The following is an 18,860-nucleotide window of genomic DNA, read 5'->3' on the forward strand; positions in this document are numbered from 1 at the left end:
AATATTTAAACATCGAATTCCTAAAATTACATGCATATCTGTAAAAGTTTTTGAAACATTTTCAAAAAATGCAACTGCAAACTTCCCATCGTTGATTGGTAACAACAATGTGACATGCTGCTTGTTGTAGGGCTGTTATTTCTAATTTTCTATAGATCTGCATATCATAATGGGGAATTTTACGTATTACAAAATCACTAGATAATTTCCAAATCGGATGATTTTATATAAAATTGAATTTACTTTTATCAAAAGTAAATATATTTCATAAGTTGATGTAAAAGGTGTGAAATGTTTACAAGAAATTCTTATTCGAAGGAAAACTACTAATGTTGCTAGATAGTGAATTTTATCGAATCATTCATATTTAATTTTTCTAAATATTGATAATCAATAAATAATTGGGCAAGTAATGTAAATTTAAGAATTTTTATGTAGAATTTAAGCATTAATCATATAATCTATATACTTCCGATTTCAGTTAACATAAGGATTTGAAATAAGGCCGATAAAAGTTGTCTTGTTTATAAAAAGCCCTCAAAGATTGTTACAAGTTTCTGTTTTCCAAATAGTAAAGTAATACTAACCGTAAATGAAAGAGAATGCCGTTTTATGATTAAGGTACTCTATTGATTGTAATCACAATCTTATCAGACTTTAAAGTTGATTATATAATTTTTTCGGAAATACGCAAATTAAGAAAGTTTAACTTTAAGGAATTAAATCATTAAATCTAAGTGAAATGGTAGTCAAACAATTATCACAAAGATTGAAATAAAAGAATTTTTATCTTTACTTTTTTCCGTCGCAGTAACAAGACCGCGTGCTTTCGACTGATAACCACATTTTTAAACAGTTTCGTTTTATAAATTTGGAATATAGATAAACAAGTAAAGATTCTCATGCAAATTATAAGTGGAGTCCATTAAACCGGTTTTAGAATTTTCCTCTAATCCGACTCGGACGTGGATTTTTTTTCCTCTTTCAAATGCATTAGTTTTTGTATTCCTCTCAAGGCTGAATCAGCGATCTATTAATGAATCTATCATTTTATATAGCTAAAAATCTGCACCCTTATTCTTTTACGTTAATTTAATGTGTGATTAGAAATAGTAATGCAAATATCATTCTCGTGTAAACTAGACATTCAATACCTTGTTTTAACACATCTCATTGCGTAATGATGATTAAAATAAAATTTTTAAAAAGGACGAAAATTATACAGCCGTAAAAGAAGTATATATTTTTTCTTAAAATCTGATAATTCGTAGTTTATATATCATACAGTTCTGCTATTTGAGTACCCGCACTTCTTTCTGTGGGTTTTGGTTCCAGTAATAGAATTCAAACTGGGAGATGCAATATAACAAAGCCCGTATGCAAATTAATAGTTACTTTGTTTCTTTTTTTTCCCTTTAATGCTTTCTACAAGTGATTACCTTCCGTGGCCGTATTCAAATTGTGACTATATTGCAGATGAATATTCTTATTGAAAATATTCAAAAATTGATATTTTAGTTACTTTATGAAGTAAAAATGAATTTCTTATTGCTTTTAGACATTAACTCTTGGATTAGAAAATCGACGCAGGAGTACCATTTTAGTGCCAAAACTGCATGCCAAATTTCATGCGTCTCGATTGTTGCATTTCTGAGCAATCTCATTTGAACGCTCGGGAATTGACAGACAGGTAGTCAACCATTGGCCAATGAAGTGACCCAAAATTTGAAACAGATCTTTAAGTTTTATGATAAAACCATATATCAGATGTCATATATAAGACATAATACTAATTTTCACAACTCTAACCAGTACTATTTTTGAATTTCCGTTTTCACAGACAAGCGGATATAGTTCCAAATAAGTTTTTTGCTTCTTGGAATTCCAAAACATGAAGATTCTCTTAATTCACGGAGACAAATTATTAGCCCATTACAATGCATAGTGTTGTATATTTCGCATACGACAAAATAAGAATTTAATTCTAGCGAATAAAAAAAATTATATATAAAATTTCAGTGAATGGCTTCAGCGCCATAAATATCTTCCGTATGCGTTTTTTAAAACCGGAAGTCAATTGAATTTCCTTTTGTGAATCAACCTTTATTCCAACCTCAATACCTAAGGTATTCTGTAATTTCAAATCCTAAACTTGCTTATTCTATTGATCTTATAAACATATTGTTGAAATCAATTGAAAATCAAAAGTACTTCTTATCTTAATGAATTTTCTATCTGATTCACAATCGCTCATACCTGAAAACAAAATATCTTCTTTTAAATAAAGGCTGATAAATTCATTGGCGTAAAATGCCATTATGCGAATTATTTTTCTACCAATGAAGTAAAATTTCACTTGAAAAATTTCACCTGCTTTAACCCTAGAAAATCCATGTTTTTCACATGGCAAGTTGTATGTTGCATGCTCACGAGTCGGACGGCCACAAAATTTATTTTTTTTAGCTGAAGATGGGGAAAAATAAATACTGTTTATCTTAAGACACTCGGAAAATAAAGTTTAAAAAATGGAATAAATATTATTTATACTTCTCCTTTATATATCATTCAATTTCTATAAATGTATTCACTGTCGAAAAGAAAAGAAATATCATTATTTCTATCTTTCCTAATCAAATAAGATAATGATTCAAACGATTTCAAAATTATTTCTTCTGCGGCAGGAACACACCGGGTACTAGCTAGTTCACAATTAAAATTTCTGAGTGTCATTAAAATGTCTAAAATTGAAGCGAATTCAAAAAATATTTTGAAAACTTATGTTTAATTTATGCTTAAGCTTTGAAAACTATGCTTAAATTTCCAATTGCAACTTTCTATATTATTTGAAAATGAATATCCATGTTAAAGATCTGACTTATATGAATTTGTTCAATTTTTTGGAATATCGATGGAATAAAACCGAAGAATGCATTTTTTGCTTTTTGTAAATGTACAAAAATTATATCTACATGGTCCAGTCACATTAATGATTCGCAAGACAGCTACGAAACGTGCAGAAAGTCACTTAGATTCCTCAAGGTGTTCACTGAGATGTTGAACCATGCCAGTTCCTTGCCGTGGCCAGCTGCTCTAGGTTACGCGGTGAGGATCCATGGAGCGAACAAGCCTATCGCGATGATACCACAGATACTCGATTGGGTTCAAGTCCGGGGAATTTGCTGGCCAAGGGAGTACGGTAAACTCGTCCCGGTGCTCTTCGAACCACGCACGTAATCTGTGAGCTTTATAACTCGTCGCATTGTGCTGCTGGTTAGATTCGCAATTTTGTGAAAATGTGATTCTGAATAAAAATGAGATTATTTTTTGCGACCGTATCCATTCTATTCATCTAATGAAATGGTATTTAGTGTCGTTTATCAAAATTCAATTCAATTTTAAATTCAGCTGCATCTTGAGCTTTAAGTTTAAATGCATCTTAAGGTTAAATGGAAAGATTGCTGAATATTGCTGTTTGGATTACCACGGCACAATAAAAAGAATGAAAAAGTTTTAAAACTTTCGAAAGAGGAGTAAAAGAAAACTGAAGTACTTTTTTTTTCTCTCAAATATTCACTTTTACTGCCACAATAAATATTTATTATATAATAATTTTGCCACAATAAATTGCGAAAGAACCGGATTTAATGAGTTTTGAAATCCGATTTTCAAATACATTTTTCAGACATTTATTGCTGACGACTGTTTGCTGAGGTTATAAGCTAAAATCTGAAACGTTTCTGAAAATTAAAGGCGACGCATATTTAAATTCTTGTTTAGAAAATCATGTATACTAATCTAAGTATCAACATCAAAAGTTTGTTCTCCCTCAGTCAGTCCGAGTTGCCAAGTTTCTTCAAATTTTGTAAAATTAAATTATTAAGAATGCAACTTTTATAATGTGTATACAGGCAACGTTTACCAATTTGAAATGGTAAATGAAAGAAATATTCTTTCTCAGGAAAAAGGTTATGCAAACGCTTTACGCTTTTTGTGTAAACAGCGAAATATTTAGTGACACATAAATCAATGCAATGCATAAGGGGCAATAATTATTGCCACTGAATGAAAAGGTCAAATCCTTTCAGTAATATTTTGTGTTCCATACTTGATGAGAATGGCACTGCTGTACTTTGTTTTACGATTAATTATGTAATATAGAAGCAATGGATTTAATAGTATGCATTTTTATAAATTTCAAAATAAAAATTGGATATCCCGAATTTTTTGGGGAATCTTGAGCAAAATAATAAAAAAAAATAACAAATGGGATAACCGAAATTGGAAAGAAAGTGGGATACGGATTTTCATGTACTCACTTCATGGTGGGTTAAAAAATTGAGGAAATTATCACTAAATGGCATATTATTCTTACAGGGAGCACAAAGAGAGGCTCCACCAATTGGATTTGAGGAGCAGAGAAGAACCACACGTGAGGAGGTTCGAGCTGAGGTAAGACTTTCCGCCTTCTCCTAAGTAACCATGCTAGATCTTTTGCTTTTCAGTTTCTGCATATTGCTATTTCGTCCTTTGTTTTTCATTAATTCATGAGAATGTCTCTTACTGCATTACTTCTTGGGACCAGAATATATCGATGTTTCTTTTTCTAAGTGAATTTTAATTCGTACTTTACATTCATGGCTATTTTTTAAAATATTTATTGCACAATCGTGGGCGGAAAAAAAGAGCCATAGAACTTTATCTGTAGAACATCGTATGTGAAAACTAAAAATATTGTTTTAAAGTGAATAAAAATATATACTAAAAGACAACGCGTTCTAAGATACTCGTAAAAGATCGTCAGCAGAGTTCGTATAACTCTAATTCTTTGACTACACACTTATTTGAAGCGCATTTAATTATTTCAACACGTGAAGGCAGTGGCTTTTACGTAAGGATTCGTTTTTTTTTTTCTTATTCAGAATATATACTTATGCTTGATACTGAGTTGACTTAAGCTAATTAGAATTATAGAAAGAAAAAAAAAATACGGAACATTCTGATACGTCAAATGTACCCAAAGGGTTAAACCCTTAAGCGTCGTTATGAATAAATTCCCCGTGAGTATCTATTTTAGTTAATATACCTTGATTAAAAAGGGAAGTATTGAATATTTTTCGTTAAGGAATATTTTCCATATTTATAAGGGCAAAGTTTAGCATTCTCCTGACCTCGGGTCTTTTCCTTGTGACACTTCAAAAGTATCTGTAATGTTGCAATTTACATGTTGAAATCAATTCCTACAGAATGCATGACAATAGAATGAGAATATTACCTATGAACATTGCTGAGAGAAGTTGGATTCTTTTTCCCAAAGAATTATTAAAGAGTACTGAAAATGTTGTTTAAATCACACCGAGTCCGAGTCACCATTACGCTCAAAATAGTAAAATGTAAAGTATCATTCATGAGTGAAGTAATTGAGAAATAGAGGGGAAAAAATTCTTTTTGAGCTGTAATTTTGTATTTCTTTATCGTATGTGCTATTCCTAACCTCAATGCTTACCACTCAAAAACAGACGTTAAACAATTAACTTCTTGATTTTATGAGTAGAAAAAAAATTAGAGCATTTCATTCGACGATAAATAGAAAATCGGTATTCTTCTATGCTTTGACGACCATTTTGTGTAGAACACTGCTTCTTAATTGCAAAAGATTTCAGTACATGAAGACCTTTATGCATTATATAAGCATGCTATAAACACGGAATTCAAATTGCATAACATCACCCAGTTGTATATGTGTGTTTTAATGCATCAGTCCACTTGGATTAGCTTAATCTTTTTATTCTTGATTAACAAATGATGAATTTTACAAATGAGAATCTGATAATAAAGAAGGAATTTATATTACATGAAGATGGACAGTTGATATTGTTTAAAGGACCTTTCCCACCTATGTGTGGTACACAGGCATTTGCAGAGGAATTCTTCTTCGCAAGAATTCCAGTTTCGGCCCTTTTTCAGAGTTTCACGTCTTCTCGATTTCCGGTCGCACCTTTCTCGGCGGACGTCAGTTCTCTCCCCCTGTCCAGTGAACTCTGAACTCTGCCCTCCGACTGCTGGCTATCACCGGAAGAACGCAGAGCGCCCTCTCGTGGAGTTAATATACCACATATATACATCTTTAATTTACATCAATGTGTAGTTAAGATAGCGATTCATCACTTATTTTGCTGCTTCTAATAAATGAATAGAAATTTGAACGCAGGAAATAATAAGTATACATATATTAGTATAGGTATAATATTACGATGTATATTTACGAGGATAATTATTTCAGAGAAAGTCCTTTCAGAAGTAACTAGCTTTAAGGATTTTTCCATTATTAAATAGAAACTTTTTGATTAAATTAACTAGGCATTGAAATGTAGCATTCATCAAGCAAATGTATAAATGGAGTAACAAAATCAGTAAAACATATAAATCGTAATAATACGACCAAATGCAAGTTATCAAAAACATAATAATTTATACTTAAAAGTCTAAAAATAAATGTTGCTTTAATTTTTATATTCGCTCTTAAAAGTCCGTAATTTTTCAAAAGATACAAGAACAAATTTATAAATCGGTATTAATTATATAACTGAGATAAAACAAATTAAACGCAAGTATTTAAAGTCATTTTTAATCCTGCCTGCTCTGTAAACATTAAATCTTTAAAAAAAGTAATAACACACACTCAAACATTCGAATGAAATTCATTTTTATCTTGTAATAAAACATTTGTTTACCAAAAGAAATTCTAACAAAGGTTTGTTTTCCAAGAAGTTTATTTTGACATTCAAGTACACTTTTATTTTATTTTTATTTGATCTGTTCCATCATTTATTTACATACTAGCCGCCTTTGGCGACCAGCCGGTTCGCCAATCTTAATGTTCGTTAAAATTTTAATAATTAAATATTTTATGCAATTTCTACTTTAATAGCTTCTTCATCAAAATATTTTAAAACTTCAAATTTTGATTATCATATAATTCATTCATAATATTATAAAGGCCTTCAGTCATAACGTAATATGTATCTCTCTCATTTTCTGTTAGCACCTGTAGAATTTATGCTTTAAATTAAAGTGGAAAGAATTTATCTTCAATTAATATAATAATATTTTTTACTGAAACAAAGCATTTTTTTATAATCTGATTACTGAAAATAGAGTCACTCAGCGTTTAAACTTTATGGGCACTAAAGAATATCTTTTTAAATTTATGTAATATCTCAAGAGTTGGTCAACAAAATTTTCTTAGATTCATTATGATCGATTAATTAACAATGTTTAAATTTAAATGCATCAAACACTAAGAAAATAAAACGAATCGTTTAAAATAAACGGTTGAAAACAGGTTTTAAAAAAACTACTTAAAAAACGATGTACTTAAAACTATAAGCATATACAAAAAATATATAACTAACATAAATACAATTTACTTACTAAAGCATGCAACTAACCCTAAAATAATTTAAATCATCCATTGATAACGTTGTCATGGCAACAATCAGAACAGAATGCGCATGCGTGTATTTTCTTCGCCGGTTACGTAACGCTAATACGTGATTTTTTCTACGCCAGTTGGGGTAAGGCTATGCGGATTAGAAATTTTTAATTTCCTTTATTCTGTTTTATTTTAATTCAAAAGTACTTCAGAATGAATCTGAAAGATTGATTCATTAACAATGTTTAATTTTACATGCATCAAACATTAAGAAAATAAACAGAACCGATTGAAATAATCCGCCGAAAAATTTTAACCCTAGCCTCATTACTGTTGGGAGAAAAAAAACTGAAGCCTTTCTCGTTTGGCGCTGGGGATAATGGAAGATTTTTTTGGCGAAAAAGTTGGCGGTGGGGAAAATGGAAGATTTTTTTGGCGGGAAAGTTAGTTTTTAATTAATAATTAAAATTCGAATTAAAAATTCGAAAAAAGAAACCCCAGGTGCACATTCCCAACCTCCAAGGTATACATGTACCAAATTTGGTAGCTGTATGTCAAACGGTCTGGCCTGTAGAGCGCCAACACACACACACACACACACACACACACATTGAGCTTTATTATAAGTATAGATTAAGTAAAAAGTGATTTCACTCATAAAAGGGAACGCCAATAAATATTTCGCAAATTATTTGGAGTTCTTCGTTTTTGCACGTGCTAGGAATTCGTATCGGACTTGTGCATCTAAAAAATACGAAATAGCCAATCGAATGCCTGAATTTTTCTATTCTATTTACGATTATATACAATATTATAATAATCGGAAATACGGCAGTTTCATTTCATGGGGACTTTTATAAAAAAATTTTTAGCACATAAACAAGTTTAAATAAATAGCCTTTTCTTTGATTGCAAAATATGAGCCCTTTGTGTATCAATTGTAAAGTGAAATAATTTTTGCAGAATGTTTATAAAAATAGTTGCAATCCTATAAATGCAATTTGCAATTCTTGATTGCAATTAGGTTTTTATTTGAAGCAATTCTTTTTTTTTTTTGTGCAGCTTTCAAAATGATCTATAAAATATTTTTTCATTATTAAACAGATGAATAATCTATTTAAATTTTTAGCTCGGAATATAATTCATATAAGAGTTTAATTTTATAATTCATATGTTTTGTTTTTGAGTATCTGATAATTTTTTTCTTTTTTGTTGCAGCCTCCCGTGTTGGGACAGCTAGGTAAGATCCCCATCTTGCTTTGTTAGGTTTTTCAGCCCTTTTCGGAACACACGCAGAGTTGAATCGAATATAAATTTGACAAGTTATCCTGTTATCAATTTTGCTAATTTAAAAAAAATTGCTTTTAATATCTCCATATTTATTTTCCGCACCCATAAATAATTAAATTATATTTTGGACACATATTGAAATAAGTGTAAGAAATGTTTTCATCGGTTTTTCCATAAATTTTTCAGTTTCCTTCCTTTTTTAGCCCATTTTTTTCCATATATAAAACCTATTTGCAAATAATGCGATAAATAAACGTCTATTTGTCTATTATAACATATCTTTCTAAATGGGCTGCAGTATGGTATTTGTGTGTGCCCTACTGCTGTCCACTTCTATATCAACGCTTAATTTATATATCGCTCTCTATCAACTAGTTTCAACGGTAAAATATTACAAATTTTTTAAGACATTTAATGAAACGATAAAAATTTTTGCATTTAGTAGAATTTCATCCAAAAAAGAAATCTGAAATAATTATTGCACAAAATATATTTATATATTATCATAAAGATAAGAGTTCTTTTTTTAAAAAATAACTTAATTACCTAAAAAAATTTTTTAATTTTGAAAAGTTTATAAAAATTAATGCTAAGCGCAATTTCCAGTAATATTTTCTATCGAACTCAAACCAGTTTTGTTTCGTTAAAACCCGCATTCGCGTGTTTTTTCCACTTATAAAATTAAGAATAAATCTCTTTTTTTTTCTTTGAACATTTTTAAAAAAAACTTCCTCCTTTATTTAGAGGAATGCACATTTTTTATTCTGTATGCATAACAGTCAATGACATTAATTAAATAATTCTTCATGTGGAGTTCCTTTGATTTTTTTTTTTTTTTTTTTTTTTTCCAAAATTATTGAAGTTTTTGGTCACTAAGAATTTTGGAAAGGGAAAAAAAAAAAAAAAAAAAAAGAGAATGATACTTTGGTAAATAGAAATGGGACTCAATAGTAATAAACAGCCATAAGAAGGCATTCTTGTTATCGCTCTAGAAATGATAGAGAGCGGGAAAAAAGGAATATCTTAGCTTGTTACAGAGAGAGAGAGAAATGAAAATCAACATAAGACGCAATAAAAAAAAATCTGTTTTAGAAATAACAGTGTTATTTACGAATGCAAAATATTTGTAATCGAACCTACATATTTCGGCTAGTTATGCCGAAAAGAGTTTTCATACGTGAAAGTATTTAATTCAATAAATATCAATATTTTACAAATGTATATTTTTTTTCATGGCCAGGAAGTTAAATTAAATGAAAATAATACTTCTGCACAGTCACAAGGTAAATATGGCTTTTAATAAAAAATGACCAACATTATTCATTTAGCATTTGTTACTTTGATCAAAATACCTGTTCAGAATTCCTAATTACATTCCAAATCACCTATAGTAGTTGTAAATTTTGAGATGCTATATATTATTTTAACGAAAAGAAACCCTACGCATTTTTTATACATTAAATATATCTGTTATGGCAAATGTAATAAAGCGGCGATTATTGTTACTCTGCATAATCGCATTTGCTGTAGCGTAATCTATATTTTTCTGTTATTTTCAGTGTGAGTAATAATTCTTTTCTTGATCTAGGACCGTCCGCCAGCGCGGTCTTTCAGGGGCCCTGGGTATCAGGTAAGTTTGATTATCCAATATATTTTTCTTGCAAATAATTAATTTCCAAAGATTATTTTCCCCTTTCAAGATTTGTTAAGTGACTCTACTATTGAGTTCCTCAAAGCAAGATGCAAAAGAATTGCGCAGGTTTTAAATGTTTTTTAAACGTAATTCTTCTATAACACAAAACTCTCTCATTTTACCGTTTCCCTGTAGTAAAATTCGCTCAAATTTGCACAGTCAAAACTGGAACTCCTTTAAAAGCAGAAGGTATAAGGCACCATAGAATTGAGATATAAATGGAGGGTGAGTGAGTGTTTGAGGTTTTATGGCGCAAAACCCAATTTTGGTTATGCTGCGCCAATCAAATGGTAAGAAGCATTGCGAAGATTTCAAAGAAAGTTATTATGATTAAAAACTAGACAAGATTAAAAATTCTAATCGCAAGCCGTTGCATTAAAAAAGTTTTTAATAAACATTCAAGAAAAAAGTAGAATTTCATTAATTACCGACACTCGAAATAAAGATTACAAACTGTACAAAACTTAAATAAAATGCAACAAACCAATTGTCTGTAGAAATTTAAAAATATTAGAGTGAGGTTTCTCACCCAGTAGATCACGCATGTCTATAGAAACTGCATTAAAAAACCGTAACCGATGATGATTAAAAGCAGGACAATCGATTAAAATATGACGTACACTTAAGACTGTCTGGCATGTCGTACATGTTGGATGTGGTTCACCAAATAAAAGGTGTTTGTGACTGAAGCGGGTATGACCGATGCGGAGCCGAATTAATTTTACATCAAGCCCACGCACAGGGATGGTAGACCATAAGCGAATCATTGGTTGGATAGAATATAGCTTATTGGAAATCTGCTGATCCCAAGATCGTTGCCACAACATGCTGACATGGCGTGCAAAAAATGTCTTTGCATCGCTATGTGGAAGTTCTCGCTGAAGAAGAGAGCTTGCCGCTTTTGCTGCAGCATCAGCCCTCTCATTTCCCGGTATTCCTACATGGCTCGGAACCCAGCAGAATAGAATTTTGAACCCTTTGTTTTCAAGGGATTGAAGAAAAACCAGGATTTCCAAAGCAACCGGATGCATTAAATAACTAAAATTGGAAAGAGATTCCAAAGCACTCTTGCTGTCAGTGTAGATGCAAAAGGTGCGTGTACAAGAAGTTGAAATCACTTCAAGGGCGTATATTATTGCAACCAATTCAGCAGTCAAAACAGAGAATGATGTGGGTAAATTATAGCTGTATGTCTGAGTAGGTAAAACAACACCACTACCAACATGACTATTAGATTTTGACCCATCAGTAAATACTTCTGTGTACGAATAATACTGGCTGCGATGATCTTTAAAAAGCTTCTGAAAGATAATAGGGGCTGTTGCGGATTTGTCAAATCCCGTAAATGGGTTCAAAAATGAGAAATTTGGAGTATCCCAAGGTGGGAAATAAAAGAAATTAATAGGTTGAATTGTAGTATCAGTAAGTCCCGAATCATTCAGTAGAAGTTTTACTCTCACTAAACGGAAGAATGTGAGAGGGCCGTGCATCATATAGTCTCCGAAGACCACTCGGGAGAGACAAGTGACTAACAGGATGTTTCGGAACCGATTGTATTCGGAAATAATATTGTGCTGTTAATTTCTGACGTCGCAGACCTAGAGGCATTTGATTGCAGATAGCATATAAGCTTTCTATGGGTGATGTGCGGAAAGCCCCAGAGCAAATTCTCAGTGCAGAATGATGCACCGTGTCAAGCCTGAGCAGAACAGAAGGGCGTGCAGAACCATACACCATGCACCCGTAATCAATGCGGGATAAAATGACGGCCTGATAAATTCGGAGAAGTGATGGGCGATCAGCACCCCAAGAAGTATTAGACAAAACTTTTAGGATATTCAAGGATTTTTCACACTTCTTCCGAATATGAAGAACATGTGGAAGGAAAGTGAGCTTCCTATCAAAAATTATTCCCAAAAATCGCACATCATCAACAACGGGAATGGTGTTTCCTCGAATATTAATTACAGGGTCTGGATGCATGCTTCGCTTCCGGCAGAAATGTACACAACGACTCTTTTCTGGAGAAAGAGTGTGCCCGTTCTTTTCACACCAGGAAACTAATTTGTTCACGGCATTCTGCAACTGCCGTTCAATAAAACGCATATTACAGCCTTGAGCTGAAATCTGCAGATCGTCCACATAAAGCGTCCCTTGAACAGATGGAGGAAGCTGACAAATAATTTCACTGAAATGAGTGATGAATAGTGTGACGCTGAGGACACTTCCTTGAGGTACTCCTTCCGCTTGTATAAAAGGTTCAGAATAAAAATTACCGACACGTACACGAAAAATTCGAGATGTTAAAAAGTTCCGAATAAAAATTGGAAGATTTCCTCTAAAATCCAAATTAAAAAGTTTATGAAGAATACCATAACGCCACGTTCGGTCATAGGCCTTTTCAATGTCGAAAAAGATAGACACAAGGTGGTTCCTGCGAACAAAGGCATTTCGAATTTCTGTTTCCAGAAGGACGATGTTATCAAAAGTTGAGCGTCCTCGTCGGAAGCCACTCTGTAACGGCGAAATATATCCATGTTTCTCCAATTCAAACATTAGTCGGGCATTGACCATACGCTCGAGAGTTTTGCACATACAACTAGTCAGAACGATTGGCCTATAATTCAGAGGGTTGGCAGGATCTTTTCCGGGTTTAAGGATTGGAATCACTATAGCCTCATGCCATTTTGATGGAAACTTTTGTTCAATCCATATTCTGTTAAACAGTTTTAACAAATTGAACAGTGAGACTTCATCCAGATGGCGAAGCATATTATAAGTGATTCCATCAGGACCTGGGCTAGTATCATGGGTCTGAGACAAAGCTTTTTTTAACTCAAGCAGCCTAAAAGGACTATTATATGCAAGATATCTGCGGGTCGTGAAATTCAAACAATTTTCTTCCGCTCGATTCTTAGTCGCTAGAAATGTAGGACTATAAGAATCAAAAGCGGAGACTTTTTCAAATGCTCGCCCGAGCATATTAGCAACTTCCAGAGGTGAGGAAGATATTACATTTCCTGATTTCAACACAGGAAGTGAAAATTCAGGGTAAATTCCATTGGCTGCTTTGACTTTTCTCCATAATTTTTTACTAGACGTAGAATATGTGATAGATGAAACGTATTTCATCCATGATTCCCTCTGACTAATCCGTCGAATTCGGCGTGCATAAGCTTTAGCTCTCTTAAATGCGACAAGGTTTTCCGTAGTGGGATACCTGCGAAATTTATTCCAAAGATGCTTCTGTTTCTTGTAACTGTCATGGCAAGATTGATTCCACCATGCTCTGCGGAATTTCCGTATACGGGGTGAACACTTAGGGATACTTTTGTTTGCGGCTTTAATAATGCAGTCGACGACGCACTGTACTGCTGTCGAGATATCTGCATTGTTAATCATAGTTTCAGTAATTTTTGCTCGTTGAGTGAAACCAGTCCAATCCGCTCGCTGGAATAAAAATTGAGGTGGACTTTGAATAACACTACCACTATCAGCTTGGGAAACTACAATTGGAAAATGATCACTATCATGCAGATCATTTTTAACTGCAAAATTTAGAACCGGCAAAAGCACTGGCGAACATATGGCAAGATCTAAACTATGGAAAGTACGCTTGGGTTGGTGAAAGTACGTTTTTTCTTCATTATTGAGCAGGCATAGGCAATTATTTGTGATAAACCGTTCGATTTGTAGCCCACGGGAATTTGTACTAACAGAACCCCACAAGGTACTATGGCCATTAAAATCCCCGAGTAAAATAAATGGTGCAGGGAGTTGATCCACTAACTTATCAAGATCTTGCTGTCTGACTGAAGCATTGGGTGGCAAATAAATACAACAAACTGTAACAAGTGTTCGTAGATGCACTTGAACTGCCACAGCCTGTAAATCAGTATGAAGTGTGAGAGGTGTGCTAGGAACGGAATTGGACGTTAAAATGCAGACGCCCCCAGAATTATGGGATTGGTTATCGGCGTCTTTCCGCACAGTATTGTAACCTCGTAATTTTAGGGGGATATTTGGCCTCAAGAAAGTTTCTTGAAGACAGAAACAAGCAGGATGAAATTCATTCAGAATGGTTCTGATTTCAAATAATTTCGACCGAATGCCACGACAGTTCCAAGACAGGATAAAACCCATTAAGAAAAGTTTGCCGCTTGAGAAGTTGTAGGAACGTTAGGTTGAGTTGATGATAAATCACAACTCATTTTCACATCTTCATCCTCTTCTTCTGATGGATGCAATGCAATGAGGTCGGGACTTTTGGGCCTGCCACCAAAAATGGATGACAAATCCTTATGGACAATGCCCTGACTCGCAAGTCCCAGAGCGACAGAGCTATTCAAAGATGATTTTTTTAAGACTGGTGGTATATCTTTTTCAGAAAGGCCACGTTTGGAAAGCCTCAGTTTCAGAGAATTGTTAGCTTTTGATTTAGGTCTGGATGTATCTTTTTTTCCAGATTCTTCGACATTTGTTATTGAATTCTCAGAATCAGAATCGGATGGGTTTTCGGGGAGTTTGGTCTGACCAGAATTCTTTGCACAATTGGTACAGGAACAATTTATGCAAAATTGTTTTTTTGCAGCTGAAGCATAGGTTAATCCAGGTGTGGGTGTCTGAGCAATGACTTTACGTCTAGCCTCAGGCTATGGTATATCCTCTTTAAATTTCACAGAGACGATTTGTTTCTCCAATATCCATCGTTCGCAAGATCGAGAAAAGGATGAATGATTGCCCTTGCAGTTCACGCATTTTTCTTCAGCGGAGCATTGCTGGCTATCGTGACCTTTCTCTGCACAGCGGGCGCAAGTGAGTGTCCCGCGGCAGTTAGATTTCGAGTGTCCAAATCGTTGACACTGGAAACAGCGGAGAGGATTTGGAATGTATGGTCTTACGGCCAATTTCATATAGCCGACTTTGACGCGTTCTGGCAATTTAGGTCTGTTAAAAGTGAGGATAAAATGTTTAGTCGGAAGAAGTTGCCCATCTCGCCGAATAGATATACGGCGCACATGTGTCACTCCTTCGGGCTTCAATTCATGAGTGATTTTTTCTAATGTATCGTTAAATAATTCGCCGCATGTTATAACACCCTTTGAGGTATTTAGTGTTGTGTGAGGACTAACACTGACAGCAATTGTTGAAAGAGATGTCAATTTGAGTATCTCCTGAGCCTGCTTGCGGGAATCGACCTCCACAAGCAAGTCTCCAGAACGAAGTTTACGTGTTGAAGTGACTGAACCAAGAGCTCCTGAAATGGCCTTTTCAACAAGGAATGGTGACACATTGTGAAATGTTTCATCATTTGTAGATTTACGTTTGATTATGAAAAATTTATCGAAATGTGCGATGAAAGAGTTTACTGACTTTTGTTGCCCACCGAAGGGAGCAGATTTAGGTTTGCCCATATGACATTGCTAAAGATTCGGGCCCGACGGCACCGCCCACCACGGGGCCCAACAAGGGAAGGCAGCCACCGGCTCTGGATATTTCCAACCTCGGTACTTACCCTAGTGCTAATCGGTACCTATACGCTGGGAGCTACCCCCGGGGACAGTGACCACCCTTAACGCCAAGCCCAAGGAGTAGCCCCTTCGCTTGATCCCTAGCTAACTAACCACTCAGGTGGCCAGCAACCAGCCGATTGATACACCGGGGACCACAGTGCATCACCCGTCTAATGGGTCGCCACGCACGTCAAACACGTGGGGGTATTTGCTGTCCATGAGAAGCAAGAAGCAAACAGAGCGGCGACAGCTTCTCGTGGAGAGCTCCCTCGCCTACCCTCGAGGGAAAGAAGAAAAAAGGAGACAGCAGAAGACGTAGTGCAGAATAAAACGTAAAGGGAGTAAAGATCCCTGGGCACCTCGGGATTGGGACACCCGTACTCACCTTTAGTAGGTGAGCCCCTGAGGGGTATAAATGGAGGGAGCTAATCTCTAGTTTCTAGTTTCTAGAAATAATCGTACCCAACATGAGTCGTATGACTGGGGAGAATTTTAAAGAAAGAATACCTTTCTTGGTTCCATATCGCAAATCTTAGCATACTCAAAAACTGTTGAGCACCATTTTGCTTCCCGATATTGGGTCCGCTCATTTCCTGAATTTTTTTCTTCTTGTTTTTAGATTATCATTCTTTGAAGACTAAGCATACTGGCTTCGTACATAATGGTTTCTTTTTCTTAACATCAGTAACTGAATGTGTTGATTTTAAATCGTGTTTAGTTTTTTACTTTGTTTTTTGCATTAATTAAAAATGGTTATACTTCTTTAAGTAACATTTTAATTATTTATCTAAAAACTCTTAATTTTCCAGTACATGTTCAAATACTTTGATAAGAAAAAAGAATGTATTATGATATAAAGTTATATTAATAAGAAAAATTGTATGAATCTACAAAAATGTACAAAAACTACCAATCTGTATGCCAATTATATATATATAATCTGTAATTAAGTAGTGAGATTGCAAGTTTTTTCTTTAGAGGAGCATCGTAAAGGAAAACTGTCCTGTATGGTAAACATTGTTTTGCAAAAGTAAGATACTGATTGTAACGTAACAGGATAATTGCAAAGTAAATTAAGGTTAAATGACAGTTCTTTAGCATAAATAACTCAAACTGCTGTTTGGTCACATTTTTAATATTTCTATAACTTAAAATCAGTTTTTAAAAATTTTGTTTTTGGTTTTAATTCTGCCAGTAACTTTGCTTCTAAAAATTGCAGAAACAAAAGTTAAACCGTTTTGGAATCTTAAATGTATTGGCTTTAATACAAATTAATACAAATATTCGAAATTTTTACGAAAACGTTATTTTTTAGGTTATGAGCACATTGTAAATCATTAATAAATGTTTATGGATGAAACTTTTGTCTGAATGTCAAGATAACATCTTTTTTCCTTTAACATTTACTGATTTTTACATTATATGTTAGTTTCTTTTTAGATTTAAATTAAAATATATAAAAACGTGCAATTATTACTTGAACATTTATAAAATTTTAACATTTTCAATAAAACATACGTTTTAGTTTCACTATTTCATTAACAATGATTATTTAATGTTATTCACGGCATAAAAAAATTGGATATTTATAGTAAAACAGAACTACATATTAGAAATAATAAGGAAATTTAATAATTGTGTAATTATTTTAATACAAATAATCAGTCAATATGGTTTATATGTACATATGTATTAGTGGAAAAAATAATCACCCCAAGCTTGCAGCTATGCTCATGCAACAGATTTGAGATTAAAATAAAGCATCAAAATATAATGCAGTTATATCAGTTTAAATGAAGCTTAGTAACAAGTTAATTAAATTAAATACAAATAATATACAAATAGAGGTATGAAATATCATTCAGTTATAACATCAAAATCACCGAGTGATCCAAGTTGCAAATTTTAAATTGATTTAAAATCAAATGGATATAAATAGTATATGTCTATTGTGCATAACTGTGAAATGATACAGGACTATCCTATGAAGCTCTTTCTTTTCATACAGTTGCACAGCAAAAATGAACCATGGATTAAATAAGCTTTCAAACTTAACAATTAACAATTTTTTTTTTTATCGAGCGTATAAGTAATTGTTTGATAAGATTCTTTTTCTTTAGCAGTAAATGTCTGATCCTATTATTTTATTAATGTATAAACGCCATTACTATCTTTGAAAATACCAGTTAGTGTATCAAAAAACTTCCTTTTCAATTCTGAAAAACCAAATATTTTTACGAATAATTTGTATAAATATTATAAATGGACGTGAACGATCAGAATAAATTTTCAGAAAACGTTTTTTAGTGTCCCTTTACAATTTGAATCGGATTCTTTATTGATGCTACTTTATTTTCTAATAAGATAACTACTTTCTTAAGGGAGAATTCTCCTGTGAAAATTCTTTTTTTGTTGTAGTTGTTGCATATTCTCAAAGATTTTGTTATTTTAGATGCCCCAGCCACAGAGTCACCTCCTGTAGTGGGAGCCACAAGTAAGCATATTCATTTGTTTGTCAATTCATTTGTTTTATTGTCAATTCATTTTTGTTCTCAAATTTAGCGAGTACGATTTTTAAAAATTGTCCTCTTTTGCAGGAACACTACAGGAGATTCTGGACCAGGTAACTATGCTTTATTTTCTTCCGTATATTTTTGTTTCAGCCATTTATAAAATGAAAAGGCAGTTTGCAAAATATCTTATACATACAGTATTTTTTAAATTCGAGCTTGTTCAGCTTCTAAGATCGGTACTGCTAATGGAAAACAATCAAAATAATTAAAAAGAAATCTGAAACGTTGCTTGCTTTGTCTTGTTACATAGAAAAAGGATAAACTGCTTTTATACATGGAATTTAATAACAGAGTTCAAAGGATGACGCATAAAACACAATGAACTAACTCATAATAAGCAAAAGGGAGAAATCCCTTTG

The 18,860-nt window shown here is 33.2% G+C and overlaps 1 protein-coding gene across 1 annotated transcript in view; it reads left to right on the plus strand.

The window, feature by feature from the left end:
- Positions 1–18,860, plus strand: part of LOC129968432 (uncharacterized) — a 28,476-nt gene that overhangs the window by 3,849 nt on the left and 5,767 nt on the right. Inside the window, exons 4-8 of the mRNA XM_056082289.1 lie at positions 4,375–4,449; positions 8,651–8,672; positions 10,311–10,352; positions 18,381–18,422; positions 18,526–18,551. Of these exons, the coding sequence (XP_055938264.1) occupies positions 4,375–4,449; positions 8,651–8,672; positions 10,311–10,352; positions 18,381–18,422; positions 18,526–18,551 (207 nt within the window). The remainder of the gene's footprint in view (positions 1–4,374; positions 4,450–8,650; positions 8,673–10,310; positions 10,353–18,380; positions 18,423–18,525; positions 18,552–18,860) is intronic.

Source organism: Argiope bruennichi, chromosome 5, assembly GCF_947563725.1.
Source record: "Argiope bruennichi chromosome 5, qqArgBrue1.1, whole genome shotgun sequence".
NCBI lineage: Eukaryota > Metazoa > Arthropoda > Arachnida > Araneae > Araneidae > Argiope > Argiope bruennichi.